The 26,271-nt window shown below is 38.6% G+C and overlaps 1 protein-coding gene across 3 annotated transcripts in view; it reads left to right on the top strand.

Moving 5' to 3' along the window:
* The window catches only part of TRIP12 (thyroid hormone receptor interactor 12), a 111,439-nt gene extending 86,298 nt beyond the window's left edge, over window positions 1–25,141 (top strand). For 2 of the 3 annotated variants that reach the window (XM_061636869.1, XM_061636870.1), the window contains exons 27-42: window positions 2,817–2,989; window positions 6,974–7,047; window positions 7,127–7,326; window positions 8,673–8,800; window positions 8,977–9,128; window positions 10,922–11,064; window positions 12,634–12,790; window positions 13,588–13,686; window positions 17,794–17,908; window positions 18,302–18,456; window positions 18,925–19,089; window positions 20,491–20,655; window positions 21,348–21,461; window positions 22,069–22,163; window positions 22,434–22,537; window positions 23,652–25,141. In XM_061636869.1, coding sequence (XP_061492853.1) covers window positions 2,817–2,989; window positions 6,974–7,047; window positions 7,127–7,326; window positions 8,673–8,800; window positions 8,977–9,128; window positions 10,922–11,064; window positions 12,634–12,790; window positions 13,588–13,686; window positions 17,794–17,908; window positions 18,302–18,456; window positions 18,925–19,089; window positions 20,491–20,655; window positions 21,348–21,461; window positions 22,069–22,163; window positions 22,434–22,537; window positions 23,652–23,848 — 2,236 coding nt within the window. In that variant the 3' untranslated portion in view covers window positions 23,849–25,141. The remainder of the gene's footprint in view (window positions 1–2,816; window positions 2,990–6,973; window positions 7,048–7,126; window positions 7,327–8,672; window positions 8,801–8,976; window positions 9,129–10,921; window positions 11,065–12,633; window positions 12,791–13,587; window positions 13,687–17,793; window positions 17,909–18,301; window positions 18,457–18,924; window positions 19,090–20,490; window positions 20,656–21,347; window positions 21,462–22,068; window positions 22,164–22,433; window positions 22,538–23,651) is intronic. The other variant, XM_061636872.1, reaches the window with a different exon arrangement.
* Window positions 25,142–26,271: the final 1,130 nt, after the last annotated feature.

Raw genomic sequence — 26,271 nt, 5'->3', positions numbered from 1 at the left:
TTTTCCATGGCTAAATGGCCCACCTTGTTCTGTTTACTGTCCATCTTATTTACCAGTAAATGTTATGGTTGCAGCAGGTCAAAAACTTTTCTTAAAACTGTTAATGGTTGTGCTGAATTATCTCCTTGCTCAAAATATTGAGTAGCATTTCCAGACTACTAAAAACTATATCTGCAACTTCAGCATCACTATCATTAAGCATCTTTAGTATACTTTTATGAAGATTGTACTTGCTTAATGTTTTAATATAAAATTCTAGCATTGGGATTGGTAGGGCAGAGGGTAAGGAGGTCCAGTAGTAGGTGGAGCCAACCAATTCTCATTTTGTCCACGTCCTCCTCCTCCTGAGTTATACAACGGCCAGCCTTTCCCAACTAGTGGGCCACCAGATGTTGTTGGACCACAATTCCCATCTTTCCTGACCATTGGCAGTGCTGGCTGAGGCTGATGGGAGTTGTGGGCCAACAACATCTGGTGGCCCACTAGTTGGGAAAGGCTGATTTAGACTAAAAAGGAGGAAGGTGACAGCAGTGCCACCCCCTGGACTGTTTGTAAGTAGAAAGCCAGGTAGGTGGGGGGTGGCTACGGACAAACTGAGGTTGGTGAGGCAGTGCCCTAATGGACCAGCCTCCACTGACTAAAAATGAAGCGTGACAGCTTTCTTGGATAATGCTAGTGGGGATGTCACATAAACCTCACAGAACCAAAACTACACTGACAGATTATAGCAGAATAGTAATGCTAAATCTACAACTCCCCCCGAACAATCTGCAAGCAATAACTGAGACTCATGAATGCTACTGTGCATCTTGGCTAGTTTGTGAACAGGGGGGTTCAGATTTAGTAGTTAGAGGCTCAAGATTTTTCTTCTGTTTCAAGATTAACTTTTTTTTTTAAAGGACTGTTTCATAGCAGTCCTGCAGCCTTTAACTGTTTGTATTACATATTTTCCAACAGCAGAGTAAAACATACTTGCCTTTTGAAAATATAATTATATCCTGACAGAAGACTAATGAAATTTTAGTGGTAAATAGATGCAGCTTCAGTATACTGAGGCAAGTGCTAAAGGCTTAGTATTCCTAGGTGCTGATGTTCATAACATGCTGTTTACTACAGGTCAATTGGTATGCACTTGGAGTTTTAGATAAAGGGCATGTTTACTTTTGGGTTCAATATGTACAGATTTAGTATAATATATTGATATACAGGTTCTCCGTGCTACAAGATTAAACCCTGACTGCTCCTAGCTCTATCCAGGTATTATCCCAGGGATAAAATAATGTTTTACTAATCTCTTAAGATTGTAGGATAGATGTGAAGATACAGGTTCCTAAAGCTGACCTATCAGAGTTCTTGCTCTTCTGTCTTCTGTCCTGCAAGAGGCAAACCTTAATGTAGGATTGTTGCCCAGGAAGACGTTTTCTTGTACATGACAGAACCAAGGTCAGCTCCTGTTTAAAAAAAAAAAAAAACTTGTGAATGAAGGAGTCCTTTATTTGGTCGTTTAGCTGAACAAATCTACTTACCCAGCTGACTTATGAAATTCCTTATAGAATAAGCGGAAAACGTGGAAGTACCTCTCAAATCTTTGACCAAAAATCTGGAATGAGAGAATAGTTGAAACCCTAGTCCAAATCTTTATAATCTTTATTCTCTTGGCATGCCACTATACTTGTGTAATAAAGCAAGGCTTTATTTTACTCTTCATAATAACTGCATCTTGTTTGTGTCTTAACATGAATAAGTATTTATAGCCTGAGAAGTGCTGCCAGTCCTTTTTTGTGGTTGTAATATTTGCCATTGCATGCATTGCCCTTTTTCTTAGCACTTTAACAAGCAAAAATGTGCAGCAATGACTACTGAGAACTGCTAATTGTAAAGTTAGTTGTATGTATCAGTTGCATTGAAATGTTTGGTCCTGTGGGTGATATCCAATGTTAGTTGTACTCATCCACTGGTTTCAACAGGTTTGAGTATATTAATTTCATTGGATCTATTCTGAGTATGACTTAATTTAATATCATCCTGTGTTTTCTGTCTTGCATTGCATTTGTAGACTTGCTTAATTATTCACAGTTCTAAGCATTGTATACAAAAACAAATCATACAGAAAACAAAACAATAAAAATTATCATAAAACCAGACACTACCTTAAAATGCTTCTGGAACAAGAAAGTCTTAGTCATGTGCCTGAAGATCAACAAGTAGGGTGCCTGTCTAATCACAGCTGGGAGGGAGTTCCATAGGCTTGGACCCATTACACTAAATGCATGGCTTCTAATAGTTATGAGTTGTACATCGGAGCCATGGGGGACGACTAGTTGGAGACTTTTTCCACGCTGTACTGATGGCAAATATTGTGAATGTGATTACGGCAGAAACTTTCTGTAACATTAAAAAACCCAATCTAAAATCTTTTACACATTGTTATACAAGAACATCTAAACTCAGGTAGCAAGATGTACTGAAAAACAGCCCAGTATTGAATTACTTTTTTCATTAACGCTATCAGTGCAATCTTCTGTATGTTTACTCAGAAATAAGTCCCACTGTGTACACAGTCTTAAGTGTGCATAGGATTGCCACTTCGGTCAGGTAAACTGGCCTGAGGTGTATCTTCTGTAACTTAGATTAGGTTTCAGTCTATGCCATTAGGTGATGGCAATTTAGAAAGCCAAACTAAAATGCATGCAGTCTTAATTTAATATGTAATACAAATGCAAAAAGCAGAAACTGTTTTATTTGCTGTAATGTATTGATTATACACAACTAAATATAGAATAACTGTAGCAACGTTTCTCATAAATTATCTTGAGTTTTTCTCTTAACAGAGGATCGCAAGCTTTAAAATTTTTCAACACTCATCAGTTAAAATGCCAGTTGCAAAGACATCCAGACTGTGCTAATGTGAAACAATGGAAAGGTGGACCTGTGAAGATAGATCCCTTGGCGTTGGTACAAGCCATTGAAAGATACCTTGTAGTTAGAGGTACTTTTTGTTGTTGCTGCTGCTGCTGCTGTTGTTAACCATACACTGTAAATGTATGGTGGCTGCTCTGTGTGTCCATTATTGTTATATGTTATAAAGATTTCTCTTGTACAATTGTAAATTTTATGAAACAGTTAACTGAAAAGAAAATTAATATACAAATTAAAATTGTTTAATATTAAAGTTTTTAAAAGCCTCGCTTTTCAAAATTAGTTCAATAATCATTGCATAGATTTTTAGGTTCATTGAGACTGGTTGTAAATCCCCCATTGAAATAGGTGCCTACTGAATTGATGTTTTTAAGAAAAGGGTCTGCCTAACCCAGATGGTCTATCTGGGTCTGTTGCAACAGAGTTGCTGTGTCTGCTTGCATATAAACAGCAGATACATGTCACCAGGTAGTCTGGGGAAACTCCGGTACTTGCAAGATCCTTCATGTTTAGTTGTCAGCTAGTGGTATGAAACTTGTTTTGCTAGTTGATGTTCTTTACAACTTAGTGTTCTGGGTGGGCTAACACCAAATGCTTCAGTCTCAAACCCCATGAATTGTTGCCAAACCTATGGCCATAGATGCTATACATTTGTTATTTCCCTTTGGAGCTAGCAAAAAGAAGCAGTAAGTGGCACCTGTGTGTGTGAATTGTTCAGAGGTGATTTTTTTTTTACCCTCCTCTGAAGCTCAACATAACAATCATAATTATTGATTGTGGATGAATCCAAACAAGTGCTACTATGAGCTCACTGTTGATGCTACTTTGTAGCAGTAATGGAGCAAAGAAGCATTTTCTTTTACAACTGTTGAATCCTCTCAGGGTCCAGCTTTCCCAGCTGGTTCAGGGCCTTTTAAATTTCAGACTAATGGATGATATAGTAGAACCCATGGTGTTACATTGTGACACATTTGCAACAAACTTTGAGAGTAAAACTGCTTGTATCCACCATGACATACAATTCAGTATTAATACTACTGGTCTGTAATGGTGGTGGTTCACGTTGTTTTAGCCCTTTTTAAATTTGATAGTCCTTTTTATATAACCAGGCCATTTAACTATGTTCTCTTTTATTCTCTGTTTGATATGCAACTTTTATATTGAATTTGCTAGTATTATTAGTTTTAGTTTTTGATTCTTTTTTTAACAATTACTGTGTGACACTTAAAGAACATATATTATGAGGTGACTAACAAATGCAGATAAATGTATTAATAAATTATCCAGCCCACCTCTGAGATGTTCAACTCATGAAATGTCAGAGCCTATAAGGCAAAGATGGTGAACCTCTGGCCCACAGACCTAATTAGGCCAGTCAGGCTTCTGAATTTGGCCCATGAGCCCTTTGGGGGCAAATCGTACTCACCTATCCATTACCTGACATCATAAGACATCAGATACTAAGATTTGTTTTCTCCAATCTAAGCACCAAGTGCTAAGATAGGAAATTAGGCGTCTTTTATTAACAGCTTAGCACTAAACACCATAGCACTAAGATTGGAAATAAGCCTCTGTCTGCTCCCTGCTTGAACTTTAAACCAGTTGATGTCATCTCATGTCAACCTGCCCACCTGTCAAAAATGGTCCACGGAGTATGGGTCAATTGTGAATCCCTCTGGTATGGCACTTCTGTTTGAGTGCTTCCCTCTCCTCCAGCACGGTCACGAGGAACAAATAAGAAGCTTTTTCTTATTTAACCAGCCACAGTTTAGCATTACATCTGAACCCAAATAAACCTTAGTCTTTCCTATAATTTAGAAAATCAATGTATGCTTAAGATTAACCATAGTTTAGGGGTAAGACACAATACTAAACTGCAGCTAATCGAAAAATGGAAGCAAAAGTGGTTATCTCCTTGCTGCGTGGAAAGAGAATGGTAGAGTGCATAAGCCCAAGGCTCATTTGCCTAATACTAAACTATATGTTGATGTTGTTTCCGAATGATGTCATTGAAGAATGAGTTTAATGATACTGGATGTGATACTTGTGACATATGCAGCCTGAAATCGGAAAATCCTAAAGACTGCCATGTATTGTCTGGTCTCTAAAAGTTTTTTTGTTTTATTTGTAATATTTTTAGGCTGCTTTTCTTGGAAAAACAGTACAACTTTTAAAAACTTTCTAAAAAAAGTAGAATAACGAACAACAAAATACAGTAAAAATGGGGCAATAGAATTCTGGGGAGCCACATATTGCTACCTCTCCTGATACATATCTGTATATTACAAATGCCAGGCAAAAACAAATAATCAGCAGAATGTAACAAGTTTTAAATCTGGTGCAGTTAGTGAGTACTGCAAGTGGATACCATTGGCGTATGTAATAAATGTGCACCAAGTAGCATGGAAAGATTCAAAATGTTCAACTTTAAAACCTGCAAGTGTCAACAGCACTTTACATATTATTTTTTTTTTACAGAACTGGAGAAAACATATTTACAGCAATCAAAAACATTAAAACAAATACACAATTTAAAACATATTTTAAAAACAATTTAAAACACAATTTTTTTAAAATTCTGGAAAGCAGAGTTACTACATAGCAAAGTGAAGTATTTTGTTGGAAATAGATTCCATGGGGCTTACAAATGGCAATGGGTGTTGGTTAGAGTGGCCAGGAAAAGGCTAATAATTCTTAATGATCCTTAAATGGAGGCATTTAATGACAGTAGAGTACTAACTCATATCAACCTAGATCAGACCAAAGGCCTCTCTGGTATATAGATTTAATTTTTCTGGAAACGTTGAAGCCACAGATAAAACCAATTTCTCCTTTTTATTTTTCCACTAAGGGAAACTGAACACTTATGAAATTTGGATAGCAATCTTATGCATGTTTACTCTGCAATAACACCCACTTTGTTTTGGGGAGTTTTCTCCCAGATAAGTGCTTATAGGATTGCAATTTCAAAAGTACAATTGCCTTTGGCTGCAATCCTATCACATTTACTCCCAGGTAAGTCCCATTGAACCCAGCATAACTTAACCTCTGTCTAGACATGCACAGGATAGCGCTATAAGTTTTTGTAGCAGGTGTCTTTGTTTGAGGAGACTGGCAAAAAGTGGACCACAAAGGAGGAGCCAGGTCAGAAAGGATAGCAGATGCAGGAAGTTTGCTTCTGGTATCTCCAAACTTCCTCTCAATATCTACAAACTAGATAAAAGGTCAGCAGCAATGGAAGTCTCTGTATGTTCTTCTCATTAAGCTGGCAGCACTCCCTGGGTGTAGAAATGCACCTTACATGTAAGTAGTGTATACAACAATAGCGTACAGAAGAATCTTACAATTCTCTAATGCTGTAGTGTAATATATTCACACTATACTGACTGATTAAAATATTATCTTAAACATTTCAATCTTCCAAAAGGAAACCATTTCAGAAAGGGTTTTGTGTGTGTGTGTCCTTTCCAAAACTTCAATTTTTTCTATTTGAAAAAATGGAGGAGTGGAGCCCAAATTATTCCACTTTTTCTGGGCCTTTATTTATCTAATCTAGCCCATATCTTGAGTCTATTCCACAGCAGCCAACCAGATACCTTCTGGGGTGCCCACAAACAGGAATGAGAGCAATAGTTGTATACCACAATTATTCACCAGCAACTGGTGTTCGTAGACATGTTGCGTCTGATCCTAGAAGTGGTATGCAGCCATAATGGCTTAAGCCATTGCTAGTCTAATTATCCATGAATTCTCCTAATCCTCTTTTAATAAGTGAGTCAGGGATCATCATGTCTTATGGTAGTAAATGCCATAGTGTATGTCCTGTGTACAGAAGTATGTTTACTGTGCACTTCTGCACATAGAATACTAAGACTGCATCATGGCAAGCTGTACTATTGTTATGATCTACTTAAAACGTTCTTATATTTTGACTTTTTTGCACTGGAAATACTACTTTATGAGCAGTGGTTCTTGCAGCCCCTGTAAAATATCTTACAAATATTCCTTATCCAGGAGGGCCAGTTACAATACTTGTTCTGTTGTCTGTGTTTAGGTTACGGCAGAGTGAGAGAAGATGATGAAGATAGTGATGATGATGGATCAGATGAGGAAATAGATGAATCTTTGGTAAGGCTTTGTTCACTTTTGATCGCCTTGTGGAAACTTCAGAGGTTGCTTTTTAACTTTTGTCCTCTCTTTTGCCTAGGCTGCTCAGTTCTTAAATTCGGGGAATGTCAGGCACAGGCTTCAGTTCTACATTGGAGATCATCTCCTGCCCTATAACATGACAGTGTATCAAGCAGTTAGACAATTCAGTTTGCAAGCTGAAGAGGAAAGGGAATCGACAGATGATGAAAGCAACCCATTAGGAAGAGCTGGCATATGGACAAAGACTCATACCATTTGGTAAGTCGAAAGAAGGGGAGCTGTTGCTGTTTGACTTACAGACGCGTATTGGTTACTTAAGTCTTCTTTTTTCATGGTGCGTGTGCAATCAATTTATGGTTTGAGGAGCAATTTTAGTAAGAATCTCTCAGATTAATACTTCTTCTGAATGATTAACTTTGTGATTAAAAACATGGGAAGGAAGAATGTTTTCCAGGCAGCATGGAGATGTATATCAATTTTTCCTGCCTTTAGCTTCATCCTTTTCTGTTTTGTTTTTTTCCAATGAGCTGATACTGCCCCCAGGAATGTACCCAGGAGGAGTTTAGAGCAGGAATCCGACTAGAAAGTAGATCTTGCTTCTGGTTACAGAGTGCCTATATTCAAATAAATATAGGATCTCCCTGTTTTTCTCCATAGGTTGAGGGAACCATGGGATGGGGCCTGCTTCTCAGTAAAATCCTGAGGCCAAAGTGTTGACTGAACAAAACCCTAAGAGCCAAACTACATTTGGTTTAGCACTACGTGGACAAGCCTGAACAAAACATCGAGCTCTTACGCTCCCCTCTCCACTTCCTGCATAGCCAGGAGGAAGCCTTCTGTCAAGATTACTTTTAAGTTTTAAAGAATCTTGACACTGTGTTGTGTATGAACCAGGATTGCTGGTTTAAAACAATGGTTAGTTGCTTTTTTAAAAAAAGCCAGCTTTAAACCATGGATTGTGAAGGTAGTTTAATTAACTGCTGTTTTAAACAAGAATTCCTGGTTTGCATGTAATTCTAACTTGAGATTCTTTTGAAACCGAAAGTAATATTGCAGAAGTTACCCTATGTAGGAGGAGGAGTGGGAGTATGTGAGCCCAGTGTTCTGCTCGTGAACCAGCCCAATATTTAAGAGATCTGTGATTGATCTCCAGACCTTTGTCAGTAAACTGAATTGGAGCTTTAATTGTTTGCCCGTCTCTCTCACCCCTTTCCACTTTGCTGGTTTGCTGATGTTGCTGCTTGCTTGGCAGGGAGTGGGGGAGAATGTAGGAACTTATACTCTATTCCTTTAGGGCTTGGAACTCTTTTGAAGGTTGCCCAAGGGGAAGGGATTAATCCTCCTCCCGCTGCTCCAAGTAAATTAACAGCCACCCACCGCTGCCCTTGCATGTGGGGAAATTTTGGGAGAACAATTATGACTCGCTTGTGTAATGAGTAGTGTGTTCTTAAGTCTACCACTACAAGCTAGAATTTTAATCATTCTGATTGTATCAGTATATATTTAGTTTTCGATTGACATGCTCTTTTCTCAGTGGGGAAAGTACTGCTCCTGTACTAGATTTCACTATTGAGTCAATTAGTCCATAATGATATTTCTTTTAGGTATAAGCCAGTTCGAGAAGATGACGATAGTAATAAAGATTGTGTTGGTGGTAAAAGAGGAAGGGCACAGACTGCTCCTACAAAAACATCCCCTAGAAATGCAAAAAAGCATGATGAATTGTGGCATGGTAAGTATTTTGATCACTTGCAGGCATGGAGGGAAGGTTGCATAGTGACTGAAAAAAAAATTATTTGAACTTCAATTTAATTGAGAGCCTCTCTGAATACTGCATAAAATTAATAGTGAAAATAAAAATGTCTTAAATGATTTATCCACTGGTTAATGAGATCTTCCCCTTTTTAGATGGTGTATGTCCTTTGGTCTCAAATCCTTTGGAAGCTTATCTTATATCTTCGCCACCTGAAAATATAACTTTTGAAGATCCTTCATTAGATGTTGTTATTCTTCTGAGAGTTTTACATGCTATCAGTCGTTATTGGTATTACCTGTATGATGTGAGTACACGTGTTGCTGTTTTGTTAGAAATTTTCCTGATCTTTCGTTAAGCTTTTCAGCTTCAGAACTTCTAAGACAGGATGAATGACACTTTAAGCACACTTCTGGAAGCTCCATTGAGGTTCAGTGGTGGAATTTAATTAATGTTTGAGGCTGTTTATTCTTACCACAAATGCCAGTAGTATTGTTTCTGTATAAACACCGCTTGATTAGAAGTTCTAGAAAAAGTGTATTAATACAGAAATTAACAATGGCCCTGAATGTTGTTCTCCTTGGTGGTCCAATGATGCAGAAACTGTGTGTTAAAGATTGTTCCAAATGATAGAAACAGTATTAGGAACTAATTGGTATAATACCATAGGCTGACACGAGCCTAAAAACCTAGCTGGATCAGATTAAGGGACTATCTAGTCCCACATCCTGTTTTCACCAGGGATGAGTCAGATGCTTCCTAGAATCCCACAAGCAGGAACAAAGGCAGCAGCATTTTCCAATCATTTACCTTTGAACAACTGGCATTCAGAGACATACTGCTCCTGAACATGGAGGTTCAGTTTAGCTACCATAGCTAGTAGCTATAGCTATCATTCATGAAGTGATCTTATTGCAACATTTAGTATTTGACTAATCTTTCAGTATTACAGTAATTATGCCTGAACTTCCTTTCCATGAACATGAAGTAGTTTTGTGTTTCTTATTTGCTGACCTTTGGTAGTGTTTCATTACTCCTGTAGGCCTGTGTTTAAGCTGAATTATCTATGTAATTAAAGTTGCTGTACTCCTCTGGGTAGGTAGCTCCAATATAGCACCTGGCATCCCAGCTTAAAATGTATTTTCAAGCATTTAAATTTGTGCAACTAGCAGCAGGTCTCCAAGATCTCGGGCAGGGATCTTTCCTCATTCCCCTTTCCTTCCCAGCATTAACCATGGCTTTGCATTGGTACACATATGTTAATTACATTGTGTTGTTGGTTTTTTTATACTGCTTTTTGGCCCAGAGACCCCCAAAGCAGTGAACAGAATATTAATAGAAAATACAATCAATCAATCAAACAATATCAAATAATAAGTCACCAAATACTCACCAATCACACTGGATATACATTAATGAGCTGCATTTATGCACTCACCACATATGCAGCTCCCCAGCATTCTACCTTTCACTTGGAAGCCAGTGAGTTTTTGGGGCCACCTCTCTGGAGCTGGCCTGCTGCTAACAACCTACCATCTACAGCAACCTCCAAAAAATAGGTTTCCTGTCTCCCCCGCACACCAACCACAGCTGTGGCCAGGTCCTTGTTCTTCAAGACAGGGCTAGCTGGCCAAACCTTCTGGCTCCTTCAGCAGGCTGTAGTTATCCAGGTCCAGGTGTGGCAGAAAAAGACTGGCGAGGCTAAAGTTGGTATCTACTTCTCAGCCAGTGGTAGTCCTGTTACTGCCACCGGCTTCCTCATGGTATAAAGGAAACCATGGTTCTCTTGTAACCATGGTTTGCAAGCATGCTTCAAGCCATGGTTTTAGTATCTGCTTTATGTAGGAACCATAACTTGGTTTTATCATGGTATGTGGCAACTTTACATTATATGTGTTAATACAGGAAAGGGGTAAAATTTAATCCAGACCTGAGGAGGGAGGGTGAAGGAGCGTGTGATTTCTTGGCTAATTCCTGACTTGTAAGATATGGCTTGTAGGGAGCCATGTCACATCCCTGCATTCCTGTGTAGAAAATAATAAAGGTCTTGGGAGTAGTTGAGTATTCTAAATGGAAACAATTTGCTTTTTGATATTGTAGAATGCAAGCTGTAAAGAGATTATTCCAACTTCAGAATTTATCAACAGTAAACTCACAGCAAAAGCAAATAGACAGCTTCAAGATCCTTTGGTGATCATGACAGGAAACATACCAACATGGCTAATGGAGCTTGGAAAATCATGGTAAGGAATTTTATTTCAGTCTTGACTATAAACTATTGTAGCACTGTGGAGACTTACAGAAGGCAATTCCCTTTTGCCTAACACCCCAGTATTTGTAAAGGAATGAAGGTGTGGAGGAGATGATGCGGAAGTGTGAAATTTCATATTGAGGGAGTAGATGGGAAGAATTCTGAAGCTTGCAGGACTGCAACAAAACCACCTAAAACAAAAGATAGGAGACTTTTATCAAGCATTTTGAGTTTAGACTTGAGTATATATTTCAGGATATCTAAATTTCTCAAAAGGTGGAGTTAGGATGCCTTATGCTTTTCCATGCGCAATGGCTTGTTCAAGCTTAAGAAAGGCTTAGTTGGAACCAACTTCAAGGGCTTTTTCTTTGTTCCCAAAAGAACATACCCTTACAAACTCCCAAGGACTAAATAAATAATGTTAACAAGATCCAGATGTAGTTGGTCACATAGTTTCCCAATGAAACAGGATTTTGTTGTACCTCCAAGTAATTGGTCTGCAGCTTAATGCTGCTAAAGATGGCTTTACAGACATCCAAGTGTCATCCATAGCCAAATTCACCTTTAACCAAGTATGGCGATATGCCAGCTATGGCATACATGATCTCTCTATCATTATTTGTGCCTCTGTCCCTCCAGGTTAGGTTACAGTAATGCCCTTTACATGGGGCTGCCTTCTGAATACTCAAAACTTCAAGTGATTCAGAGTACAGCCCCAAGGCCTGATACTAGTAGGAATGAACTTATATCACCAGTACTTAAAGAACATCACAGGTTGTCACTGTTTTTGCAGGCATGTTTCAAAATACTGGTTTTGATTTATGACAGCCTTAAGGGACTTAAAGGGGTTTCTGAAGGGGTACCTGCTCCTGTATAAACTAGTCTGATTGTTACAGTCTTCAGAGGGTGAGCTTTTCATGCCATCTGTGAAGGAAAAGACTTTACAGCTAACACTGATTTCCAGGTACTTGACAGCATAGAATTCCTGGTCACCTAAGGCTACAGATACTCTTCTCATGTTACTGGACTACAATTTCCATCATCCCTTCCATTGATCATGGTGGTTGGGTCTGATAGTAAATAGAAACATTATCTGCCAGCCCACATAGCAGAAGACATATTTTTTTCTAAGAGGCTTCCTCCATGCATCTAGCATGGAAACATAGAGCTGTATACAAGTCCTACCCAGAGTAGACCCATCAAAATTTTTGAGACTGTTCGTCAGGACCATTAACTTCAGTTGGTCTACTCTCACGAGGACGAGTGTTGAATACCACTCATAAGCACCTAGTTTATTAGCAGGCTAGTTATTTTTTGTAGGCATATTTACAGGGCTTTTTAAAAACAATGTATTGTTTTAATTTGTTTTATAAGCTGACTTGAATTGATACTGAGATGAGAAATAAGGGCTCCTGCTGGGAGGAAGGGCAGGATATAAATCAAATAATAAATAAATATTTTAAATAAAAAATGTTTCCAACTATTGTCATATAGCCTTGCTGTACTTCCACATAATAAAGCTGCAGTGTAAAACTGACCTCTTTCTTTTCTTTTTTTACAGTCCTTTCTTCTTTCCGTTTGACACACGGCAAATGCTGTTTTATGTAACTGCATTTGACCGAGATCGAGCCATGCAGAGACTTCTGGACACCAATCCAGAAATCAACCAGTCAGATTCTCAGGATAGCAGAGTGGCACCACGACTGGACAGGAAGAAGGTAAAAAAATGGTCTCAAGCCCTTAGGTTTTGAGCAAGCTTTTTGTCTAGAACTGAATGATGTTAGGTGTAGGAAGAAGTAGGGAAAGTCTGCAATTCTTCCAAATGATCACACTGTCTATACAGTAAATATCTATTTGCAGTTTGTGTCTCGAATTTCATTTGGGTGGCATCCGTGAAGCCTTTTCCTAACTACATGCGGCAATAAATGTGTTTATGTATGTTAGAGCACCTAATCTCTCCAGCATCTGATCTGCAGCCTGAAATGAATTCTTGACTTCAAACACAATTCAGAATGCAATACAAAAATAAAAGATCCAAGATCAAATACAAGAGGCTGGTTATTGAGGATGTGTATGACTTGCAAGTAGTCACCTTTTTGCCAAAGGAATCACATCTCACATTTTACATTGCTAATCTGCAGCCAGACTTAAAAGAATTTTAGTCTGTAACCTGACAAGGCTTGTGACTTTTGTAAATCAGCACAGAGATTTGTGTCCAGTTGTGTTCCTTTTGCTAACTAGAAGGCCCTTCGATCCAGGGAAGGGACACAGTTAAATGCAGTCCTAAATACAATGTATTTAATGCAGTAAGAAAATTTTCTTCTTTGCTTTTGGAAATAGTTTTAATACCTAATGCAAACACGACACTATGTCAAATTTCCTCTAAACATAATTTAGATGTGTTGGGGGGGGTGATTAACCTATTGCATTTGTTATCTGTGTTCTTTGCTTTCAATATTACAATTGGGTTGTAAAGACTGAAAAAAAGAATTATGTGCCTTTCATTGACACACAGCGCACTGTGAATAGAGAGGAACTATTGAAACAAGCTGAATCGGTGATGCAGGATCTGGGCAGCTCAAGAGCCATGTTGGAAATCCAGTATGAGAATGAAGTAAGTAGTGACTGAAGCTGACTGTCTCTGCATGTGCTGGTAATGATTTATCTTCCAATCACAAGAAAGGTCAGCAGCAGCCAAGAATGGCCTGGTTCACACATAAATCTAAGCCATGGATTGCATAGCTTGCTATGGTTTGTTTGAACATCTGAACCCAGGCCAGAAGACCAACTTTTGTTTTCTGCCAACAAGGCCAGCTCAGAACTTCAATCAGCGGGTTTGTCTTGGTACATCATGGGCCAAACACATGTTGCAGATCATTCCCTCAACCTACAGAGTGGACTTGTTGTGGGACGGTAATCAGAGGGTTTAAAGGAATCTTTTTGACCACTTCCTGGTGAGGGTTGAGTTGGCAGTGGCAGTGCCCTTACTGCAGGTGTGGGGGAACATAAGAAGAGGCTGCTGTATCAGGCCAGTGGCCCATCTAGTCCAGCATCCTGTTCTCACAGTGGCCAACCAGTTGCCCATGGGAACCCCCGCAAGCAGGACCTGAGCGCAAGAGGACTTTCCCCTCCTGCGGCTTCCGGCAACTGGTTTTCAGAAGCATACTGCCTCTGACTAGGGTGGCAGAGCACAGTCATCATGGCTAATAGCCATTGATAGCCTTATCCTCCATGAATTTGTCTAATCTTCTTTTAAAGCCATCCAAGCTGGTGGCCATCACTGCCTCTTGTGGGAGTGAATTCCACAGTTTAACTATGTGCTACATGGAGAAATACTTTCTTTTGTCTGTCATGAATCTTCTAACATTCAGCTTCATTGAATATTCATGAGTTCTAGTGTTATGGGAGAGGGAGAAAAACTTTTCTTTATCCACTTTTTCCATGCCTTGTATAATTTTATACACTTCTATAATGTCACCTCTGACTCACCTTTTCGCTAAACTAAATATGCTGCAACCTTTCCTCATAGGGGGAGTTGCTCCATCCCCTTATTCTGGTTGCCCTTTCTGAACCTTTTCCAACTCTACGATATCCTTTTTTGAGATGAGGTAAACAGAACTATACACAGTAAATTGTACACACAGATCATTTTAATATCATACGGAATTGGAAGGATTCCTAGATGTCCTGAAAACTGTTCAGCTGATGTGGCTGATGCTTCTGTCAGGGCCCTGGTCTCACTATAGAACGGTGAGATGAAAAGGGCCATCAAAACTATTGTTTCCTGGTGTCCTTTCTAGCATGGTAGAACTCAAAAGTGCATCAAATAAATAATAAGTCTTTAGCAAAGCTGACTGAACACTAGTTAGAGCACGGAGTAGTGCCTAATGTCTGGTGATGAAGAAAGCTTACTTTGCCATGCACTGCATCCTTGAGTAGCTGGCCAGCAAAGCTATTCAGAGTAGTTAAGGGACTAGTGAAAGATGATTTATAGCAAAGAAAATTCTGAGGCCTGCAGTGACAAGTTTGCAAGGCACTTGGAGGATAAAGTCCTTCAGAAGCCCCGTTTTGTCATGTTGCTTCAGATAATTTTCAATTATTGTGGCCTGAGGACCTGGACATCTTGTTTGAGATAGTGCAGTCTACTACTTACTCTCTTGTCTTTGCCCATCCTAGCTTTTAAAATCTAGTTGGAGAAAGGTGGGTGAGCGGGTCCAGGGAGTGGTAAATGCTTTGTCGTGGGAGATGTTTGTGCCAGCTGCCTTGAAAGAGGCAGTGGTATGCTCCATCTGTAGACCCTTAGGTTTGGGGAAATTCCTGCCCAATTGCCAGTATCCCTTTCTTGGACAAGGTTCTTGAGAGGGTTTTGGCTGTGCAACTTCAGGCATGCTTGGAAGTAGTAAATATCTTGGCCCATTTCGGTCTGCCTTCAGGCCCAGTTTTGTCACAGAGGCAGCTTAGGTTGCTCTTGTTGATGACCTGTATTGGGAGAAAGATGTGAGGGTGCATCCCTGTTGATTCTCATGGATCCTCTCTGTGGCTCTTGATATCATTGACCATGGTATCCACCTGGAGCGGCTCTGCGTTGAGAGTTGGAGGTATGGCTATACAGTGATTCCTCTCTTACCTGCAGGGCCATTATCAGAGAGTGATACTATTGGGAGACTCTTGCTCTGCTCCATGGCAACTGTGCCGTGGGGTCCTGCAGAATGCTACTGTTTCAGCAGTGTGGTTTAACATCTATATAAAGCAATTTGGTGCAGTCATCAAGGGGTTAGGGGCTCAGTGTCATCAATATAGATGGAGAATGATACCCAGCTCTACTGCTCTATAGCATCTAACCTGACGTAGCTCTCTTAGTGCTGAATCTGTGCATGGAGGCAGTAATGGACTGGATGGGGGCCAATAAACTGAAGCTGAATCCTGAGAAGATGGAGGCAGTGTTGGTGGGTTGTCTGGGGATTGGGTGATCAATCTGTTCTAGATGAAGCTGGAAGGATCAGGCTTATGATTTGGAGATATTCCTGGATCCAGCAATGTCATAGGAGGCCTAAGTGGCTAATGTAGCTGTGGTCATTCCTGGACCGGGACAGCCTTGCCACTGTAATGTATAGTCTAGTAATCTCATGCCCAGAGTACTTTAATGCAATCTATATTGGGCTTCCCTTGGAGACTCCAGAAACTGCAGCTAGTGCAAAATGCCAATGCTGGAGTGCTTCTGCGGGATCTGCACTGGGTTCCTATATGTTACTGGGCCCAATTTAAGGTGATAGTTTTAACATACAAAGGCCTGAACAAAAAGGTAATTATCTGATTAGAGGATTGGCAGGGAGGTCCCTACTTGGTGTCCCGCTGGTGGGTGTTACTTGCTATGCAGTGACATAGGACAGGACATTTCCGTAGTGACACCCTGTCTGTGACACTCCCTGCCTGCCCAGAGGCACAGATGGCCATGGCTTTACTGAGTTTTTGACACCGGATTAAAACACATCTGTTCTGTCAGGCTTTGGGAGGAATTTTAAGTTACTGTTTTGGTTCCAACTGATGTTCAAGATCTTAGCTTTGTTTGATCTGCTGTTTCTTTGTCACCATTTTATATTTGGTTTTATCTTATTGGTGCTGTCTGCTTTATTTTGTATTATGTTTTAGGTATTATGTTCATGGTGTGATTACTTTGTAATGAAGGGTGGTCCATAAATTTGGTGAATAAAATTAATAATAAAAAAGTATGAAACCATGGTTGTTTGTTGTCCTATGAACTGTAGATTGTTTTAACTATGGTTTAGTGTTATATGTGAACCCAATAGTTTATTAGGCCACTCCACCTAAATGTTTGTCAAGCTACAGAGGCATGAGCAACTTGAAAGCAAACTGAGCTCTGAAGAAACAAGTTTTAGCTTGTTTGTCTGAAATGACTGTACTGAACAAACTGTCATTGGAACAACAATGGCTTAGGGTTATGTAAGAATGCCGCCAGTATGTGAGAGAGCTCTCCGAGCCCTTAATCAGGTTTTATACTGTCAGAGTGTCTGAAGCGTTAAGTTGGTACATTTCCTCTACTATTCCCAAATAGATCTGTTGCCCTCCTTTGATAGGGTAGCATATGGTGCCAAAATGTTTCTGAAATGATTGCTTGCAATTTGCCCCTCATTCTTTATCATAATATTCTAGAGCACTGTTCTTCAACCTTGGGTCCCCAGATGTTGCTGGACTACAACTCCCACCATCCTTGGCAATTGGCTAAGCTGGCTGGGGTTGATGGGAGTTGTTGTCTGATGACATTTGAGGACCCGAGGTTGAAGAACAGTGTTTTAGAAAACACTGCAAAAGAATTAATCCCCCAGAACCATCTTGGCACTATCATAGTATAACTGTGTACAACTCTGAAACCAAAATCTGGGCTCTGAGTTCCTTTTCATTCAGGTTGTCAGTGCTTACACAGTTTTCATCCAGTACAGTATTTTCACAATTATTTTCTAGTCCTGCTCCATTTTTCAAAGCAGAGCTCCTCGGTCCCCTACAATCGTACACATGTGTAAATATTTTAAGTTCAGAATTAAACTTTAGAGTTTAACATAATTAAGCAGCTTCTGTTGCATCTCAGCCAGTAATTCCTCCTCTACTTTTGTTCTTGATTTTAACAATTAGCATTTTCTGTTGCAGAAACATTTTTAGACTTTTTGCAGTGCACCTCTCTAAATTACCATTCTTTTCTCAAAAGGTTGGCACTGGTTTAGGACCTACACTGGAGTTTTATGCACTTGTATCTCAGGAACTACAGAGAGCAGACTTGGGCTTGTGGAGGGGTGAAGAAGTTACTCTTGCCAATCCTAAAGGTAACTCAAATAATTGTCTAGATTTTTCAGAAGGTGTAATTTTCAAAGCTAATACTGCACTGTCAAAGGAGTTTAAGTGTGGCAGGAATCCATTGTGTGTAGCCCTCAAGAGTTGAAAGAAACTCCAAAAAGCATACTTGGAACAGAAATGTATGTATTGTACATAGAATATACTTAGGACATTCTAACCTTTTGCTCAATTTTGGTGCAAGATAATGGAATTGCTGCTATTACCCTTCGTTGAAAAGCCATCTGCCTACCTAAATGCACCCATTCATCTGCTTTGAGTTAGTGTTTTAAAACTGGATGATTAGTTTAAGCAACATTTTAATTATTTGACTTGTGTATAATTCTACTATTTGCATATTATGTTCGGGTTTCTTTTTAAAACAGGAAGCCAAGAAGGGACCAAATACATTCATAATCTTCAAGGCCTGTTTGCACTTCCCTTTGGCAGAACAGCTAAACCTGCTCATATTGCTAAAGTTAAAATGAAGTTCCGTTTTCTGGGAAAACTAATGGCAAAAGCAATCATGGATTTTCGATTGGTAAGAGTGGAACTGCTTTTAAATTTAAAGTAGCCTCTACTATACCATATAGACTTTAAGGTGAAATTGCAATTTTGAAAGCCTGGCTTCTAGGTTCCAGTTGTAAAAAATGTTCAGAAGCAGCTTCTGAATTTAGATGACAAATACATCTTAATGACCCCCAGATGATTAGCTACATACAGTGATAACTCTCTTGTGCATTAAAGTAGTCCAGCGTAAGACTGAAAATATTAAACTGCCCCTGTAGCTTGTAAGCATGCTAAGAAGTGTAGGTAGTAATAGAGTAATTTGAAACTTAATACTTAAACAGCATCCATGGCATTTGTACCAATGACATTTGGTAGATTAATTTTAATAGTAGGCAACATTAAATTTAGCCTTTTCTAGTAGTTACCTGGGGGAGGTTGTGGTTTACACATCTTGTTAAATTTTGTTTTCACATAAAGGGAAACTGTTTTTTCCTTATAGGTGGACCTTCCCCTTGGCCTTCCTTTTTACAAATGGATGCTACGACAAGAAACATCTCTAACATCGCATGATTTGTTTAATATTGATCCTGTAGTAGCCAGATCAGTATACCATCTTGAAGAAATTGTGAGGCAAAAGAAAAGACTTGAACAGGATAAATCACAGGTAAGTGTAGTTGCAGAACAAGAAATGCTAAATTTGTCCATTGGTTCCTTCTTACTGGGTAGCTAGGATTATGACAAGAGGTAATACTTTTGATGGACACATTGACCATGGCTTAAGTGGTAGATAGGTTGCAAATTTGCAACAGTAATAGGGAAGAAGTGACTGTCATATTGTTTTCATAGTTGATGGCTTTATTCAAAATTGTATGTAAAATAGCCTAACATGCAAGAGGCATTTCTACACCTCTGGCTTAATTAAGTGTTGCTTAATCAGATGTTCTTAAAATCTATACTGGCTACACTGGCCAAATTCAGACATAACAAAAAACCATGAATTGCATTCAGATGTAACACTAAACCATTATTTAGCGTTAGCACAAGCCGTGGGTTTGTGTGCTTCCCTCTCCCCCTTCAGCACTGCCATGATGAGATCTCTGCTTCCTTTCTAGATTAATCACAGTTTAGCATGCCATCTGAACCTGGACAAACTGGTTAATCTAAACTTACAATTAGTTCAATCAAACCAGCTTCATAAGCTATGATTTGAAGTTGGCTTGTTTCAGCTGGCTGTAGTTAAGATTAACTACACGTTGTCTAGGTTTGGGTGACATGGCAAGCTGTGGTTAATTTAAAAACTAAAAAGCAGAAGTTTCCAAGCTCCTCCTTGTGGCTGCACCAGAGGGAGATCTTGCAGCGTGAGGCATTCTGCATCATCTTTTCATAACAATAAATTTGGTTTAGCGTTGTGTCCAAACCAGCTCATGGTTTTCTATTACATATACATGCCTGTGCAAGTCTTGGATTCATGCCATTCCCTCCTCTTTTGTGTGCCAAGAGAATATTTATAATTGAAGGAGTGCTTTCAAATAACCAGCTGCAGTTTCCTGTGACATCTGAACTCAGGAACAAGGCAAATTTAAACTATGCTTGAGAAACATTGTTGTAAGAGATCAGTTCCCAAATTTGGATGTCTCGGAGAACTGTGGTAAATTTAAAAGCAGAAGCTTTCTATCATCTCCTAATGTGCAAAAGTGAGGAGGAGGGGCAATGTGCAAAGCTGAGGAGAAGGCAGGTTCACAGCCTTGTAGTATTTATAACTTTATATATTACAATATCTTTGCATGAGGGTGAAACATGTAGTATTTTTGTACTTACCCAAACTCAGTGAATGCTGTTTGTCAATTTTATAGGAATCTTGTGACGTATATATAAGATTAAATAGAATGCTGAAGGCATTATATTTTCTTGTATTTTTAGTTTACCTTGTGTTGAGCACTTGGGACAGATGATACCCAATAAAAACATTTAATAAAAATCTATAGAATATAGTATGATTTTAAAATACAGAAAACTATACCTAAAATTTCCAAATTGTCACTAGCCACTCACATTTTGTCTTTAGACCAAAGAAAGTCTACAGTATGCATTGGAAACGCTGACCATGAATGGCTGTTCAGTAGAGGATCTAGGGTTGGATTTCACCCTCCCAGGCTTCCCAAATATAGAGCTGAAAAAAGGAGGGAAAGATATACCTGTCACCATCCACAATTTAGAAGAATATCTCAGAGTAAGTAACATGAGTTTTGGAGGGGTCTGTTGGGTCCAGAAGTCTTTTTTCCCCTTTTACTAGAATGTTAACTGCAAACAACGACTCGACTATCTGCGCTACCCTAGCATATTAATTCACATTGTGTTGAAGTTAGTGACTGAACTTAAATTGCTCCACCAGAGATGTGACTATTTGAACAATGTAAATACAGACTAAATATCTAACAGTTTCCCCCCTAATTACCAATTGTGTAGACTTGTGTGTACATGTATGTTAATACAATGAATGTGAATATGTTTTTGGAAAGAGAAATAATTAGTACATTGCCTACTTATATCTCTAGTACCTTTTTAGTACTAGCTTAACTTTAAATGTATACCCATAAGACTAATGCACCAACTTAGCTAAAATTAGAAGTGTTATTGTTTTCATCATTTTTGAACATTTTTGTGGTTTCATCGTTAGACCCATTTTGTTCACACAATGACTAGGCAGTCTGGAAAAGATGTCTGGCTTCGCACCATAATTACTTTCAGTAATGGAAAAGTAAAGGGGAACATTGACTTAAAAGGACTATCCTCAACCTTGCTTTCTTTGTCTGTGCTATAGTTTAGGTCATGGCTGTACTTTTTCCTTTCCCCAAAGCGTCATATTACCTAATACTACAAATACATTAATATTGTGGTAACTTTACAATTGTGTGTTTGCAGCTGGTTATCTTCTGGGCTCTAAATGAAGGCGTTTCCAGACAATTTGATTCTTTCAGAGATGGATTTGAATCTGTCTTCCCCCTCAGTCACCTTCAGTACTTCTATCCTGAGGAGGTTAGTACCTTTTATGCCTAGTGTAATAACTTTCCACATTTGACCTGCATCCTCTGCTTTTGAGGCTATGAATGTGTGGAACAGGAATTCTGTAAGGGGGCCTAGCAGTCTGTAATGGAATTTTTTTCAGGACTGTCATAAATATACCATTTCTAGATTTCCTGTGGAGGTCATAAAATTTAAACCAGTTTTCTAGTGTGTTGTGCTCAAATATTCCCATGTATCAAGGGGCATAATACGTACAAGGATAGGTGACTGTAGCTCTCACAAGATACTGCTTAAGTTCACTTTTGAAGAAGTTATATTCAAAATTCAATAGTTCTCTGTCTCCAAAGATGCTTGGCTTAGATTACTGTGTTCTGAAAGAAAGTTGATAAGTTATGAAAGGACTTGAGTGGAAACGAAGGGAGCCTTCAAAAAGTAGGGTTATTAGTTAAAAGTGTCTGAGAAGTGGTATGAAGTTCCCTCACTCTGAAGTTTGGTTAGATGGTAGTACTTTTAGCTTGTGTACAAGAAACTGTATTAACCATGTGATGATTTCACAACAAGTTGATGTTCTTTACTTCTGTCTCTTCACCCCTCACCTTGGCTTTCTACATTGTTATAGCTGGATCAGCTGCTTTGTGGTAGCAAAACAGATACTTGGGATGCAAAGACATTAATGGAATGTTGCAGGCCAGATCATGGTTATACACATGACAGGTAATGTAATTTGTTGCTAGGTGGTCTTGATTTAGTTAGTGGAATATATTAAACAACTTTTTGTGTTGCAGCTACATTAAGAGAGATTAGATTTAATATTTATATCCTGCTTTTCTATTACAGAAATAGTCAAAGCAGCTTACAATATAAAACAGTATTAAATACAGAATACAATGTAAAATATAAAATGCGCTTGTTTATTTCTCAATGGATGCTCTGTTTAAAAAACTCAAAACTTCTAATAATTTAAGCATTCCTTTTTTATTCTAGTCGTGCTGTGAAATTCCTGTTTGAAATTCTCAGTAGTTTTGATAGCGAGCAGCAAAGATTATTTCTTCAGTTTGTGACTGGTAGCCCTAGACTGCCAGTAGGAGGTGAGTGTTTTTATAATATAGACTAAAAAAAATGCAAATGTAAAAGTTATGTTTGTATGTTGAAAAACATTTTTACTAAATTGAATCCTGATACAGCTTGAGCTCCAAAGCAAAAACTCTGTTGTGGCATAAACTAGAAGTCTGCATAACTTTTTGAACTGTAAATAAATACCCTAGCTTTGATTTAAAACAGGGATGCGGAACTTATGACCCTCAAACTCCCATTGTTCTGACTATGGGCCATGCAGACTGGGATTGGTGGGAGTTGTAGTCCAACAGCATTTAGAAGGCCACAGGTTTCCCATCCCTGATCTTAAAATGAAGTCACTGACTTGTAAGTGAAGCCTACTGTGTTCAGTAGGGCTTGCTCCTAGTTAAGCATGCATTAGACTGCAACCTTGGTTATTGTGTAAGAACTTATAATGAAAGCTGAGCAGCCCTGTGTTTTTCTAACAGATATAAATAAGAGTGTTTATAGTTGCATGTTATATGTGAGGAGTAGCTAAAGTCTCCAGGCAAGTGCCGTCAGCTTGTCCCACTGGTAGAGCTGCTTATACAGCAACCATACCAGTATGCTGTATGACTAACTGGCATTCACTTTGTTAGAGCCTAAAGGTCTTGGCCACTGGGAGAGAAACAGAAATAATACACACAAGCTTGGTTGCAACACCACCATGGTTGTTACATATCCTTTTCTTTTTCTACTGTTAAACATCTACTCGTTCTTCAATGTTAGGGGCAATCTATGTGCAGCTTCTATGTCCTGTGATAAGAGGTGCTATGGAGACCACATTCATGACTTCCTCTTCTGAAGTTAGGATTTTTTATATTAGAAAAGAGCATACCATGCATGCAACTGAAATGATAATGCAATAGAGGCAGGTTACATAAGAACCTTTTCTAACAATGGAGACTATAAACTTTTTAATGCTAGAACGGTGAACAAGCAGATGATTTGGCAGGGGTGGGGGATTCAGTTTTCATATGGCTGAGTTAATCCACCTAATACAAAAAGCAGCATGAAGAATGCAGTATTTTTCTAATACTGATAGCTTAATGCTCTTAAACTTTCCTAATATTAAATCTGTCATGAACTTTGCTTTTTTTTTCTTAGGATTTCGAAGTTTGAATCCTCCACTTACAATTGTACGCAAGACATTTGAGTCTACAGAAAATCCAGATGACTTCTTGCCCTCAGTAATGACTTGTGTAAACTATCTCAAGTTGCCAGACTATTCAAGTATTGAGATAATGCGTGAAAAACTCTTGATAGCTGCAAGAGAAGGGCAGCAGTCATTCCATCTTTCCTGATCACAATGAAAAATGCAATGTCTGCCTGTTACAGCAAAAAGAGAATCATGATTCTTTTCTAAATGTATCATCTGAGTCGAGGAAACGTTACGCCTTGTTGTAGAAAACGGCTTGCAGATTATAAACAAAGACACTAGGTTGATATTCATTAAAGGCCCCATGGACTTAAAAGTGATCAGGCCCTAAAGTTGTTGTGACAAGGTTTCTTTAGCAAGTTCTTGTTTTAAATTATCATTTATCGATGAGTGAAGTTTAACTTGCTTTGCTGTGTGAAATTTAAAAAGGGATGTTTTTTCAGGCTGGAACAATAAATATTGCTGTGCAGTTTAATACTGGGCTGTGTGTATCCATCTAGCCAAGTCTGCAGTTTTTTCCTCCCAAAGACAACTTTGTACATAAGTACAGAAATTGAAAAACATGTATTGGCACATCTAGTTAAGTAGACTAGTTCTGTGTACCATCACTTGCCCCTGATTTCCCTCCCTCATGTATTGTCTGATGTGCAATCCACATGGCTCTCTTTGTGTACTCCACTTGCAACAATTGTTACATTTTGGACATGGGCATTTACTGTTCCATGTTTTCTCAAATTAAGAAATAATTTAATTTTATTAAATATATTGTCAATAATTCCGCCTTTGTAAGTAGATAGAATCTTTCTTATAGCTTAGTTTTAACGTAGTAGTAGGATATATTGGCTACATTCTTTACCAGAAAATACTCTAGAACCATTCACACAGTGATTTAGGCAACAGCCTCTTACCAGGGGCTAGGAGGAATTGATTCTTTTTGTGTAGTTGAAAAACTCAACAACTGATTGGTCTGGCCAATATTTATGGTGTGGCCAGAGCATTTTGAATTGATGTAAAGTTTTTTATAAAGTCAAATTAGTACTTTCCCTCCCTATTCAATCTTTTTTCCTTGATTTAAATTTGTTTTTTCCCCTGTACTTTTTCCTTCCCTTGCCTTCCCCTAGCACCTTGCCCCCCAGCACTGGTGTGGATCAAAACAGTTCAGCATTTATTTGGACACAGATAAAGCACCCGTAAGCAATGCTCTGTCCGATTGTTTTATGTGCTGATTTCTCAAATCTGCAATAATTTACTTCATCAGGTTAATGTTTTTACCTGAATATAAATAAAGTTTGCTTCACCTTTTTGTTCATAGTTCTGTACTGTATGCATAATTTCAATTGTGTAAATTATTCCAATGCAAGTAAATCATCTTAAATCTCCTTGGCTAACTGGCCACCTTGTCATGGATGATTTACCATTAAAACAAGAGTTTGCAAGATCTGGTATTCTTTTATTTTCATATGAGTTCAAAAACGGACTATTCCAAAACATTCCCGAGATGTACCTGCTATATAGTTCATCTCTTAATGAAAATCTGACAGATTATTTATTCAACTTTGAGAAATCAAAATCAACACTTGAGTGCTGTTAATTTGATTGGATGATCAGGGTAGAACATCTATTAAACATCAGGAAGTTTCCTTTTCAGATGAAGAACCTGTAACCACACAATGTACTTCAGTACATGTAACTGACATTCTCTTTTAAGTTAATGTTCACAGAATTAAATGGGACTGGCCATACTGTGCACCACTGAACTGTGATGAGAAGCTGAATGTGAAACCATTGTGCAAAGACTCTGAGCAGTCTGTCAGATTAGAACTGAATGGAAGTGCTTCACAGTGGATATAACATTGGTCATGCAGAACATGGCTAGTATTTCATAGAAATCTAAAGGCAGTGTTAAAGTATGGACTGGTATTTAAAATTGTTCGGAAACCGCTATCAAACTTGGCACAAAGACTCGTGTTTATAGTGTGTTGATAGCAACTTGTTCTTTTTTTTAAGGTTCTATATTTTAAAAAGACTGACTTATGTAAAAATATTTTGTATTAAAATATCATCTGTACTGATATTTTTTTACCCATGTTGTTTCCCTACAGAATCTGGCTTTCATTGACTTGTAGTTCTTTAAATTTAATAGTTTATACTAGCCATCCAGTGCCTGAAAGTCCATGTGGCTTGGGGAGCTGCCATTTGAGAAGAGCATGTCAGATGCCCTGTTGGGTTCACAGAACTGTTAATCTGTATGCTTAAGATTGAGGGAGGGGGCAGAGGTCTAAAGATTGTGTAAATGGAACAAACACATGTGTCTAACTAACAGAATGGCTCATGATGAAGTCTAATGCTGGCATTCTGGGTGTGTTTAGAAAACACTTGCAAACTCTGGTTTACCAACACAAAGTGTGGGAAATGGCACTGACTGGTGTCCTGAACAACATATATCCACGGTTAATAAAAGGATAGACAATACATCTGCTTTGAAGAGATCACTGCTACGGGGACAGTCTTTCATGGGATGTCATACTACCAGTTTTCTGTAGACTATTACTATTGTTATCAGGAATA

Source organism: Rhineura floridana, chromosome 7 (assembly GCF_030035675.1).
Source record: "Rhineura floridana isolate rRhiFlo1 chromosome 7, rRhiFlo1.hap2, whole genome shotgun sequence".
NCBI classification, from domain to species: domain Eukaryota; kingdom Metazoa; phylum Chordata; class Lepidosauria; order Squamata; family Rhineuridae; genus Rhineura; species Rhineura floridana.
Note: the sequence above shows the minus strand (reverse complement) of the source record. Positions and strands in the feature narration are given on the sequence as shown.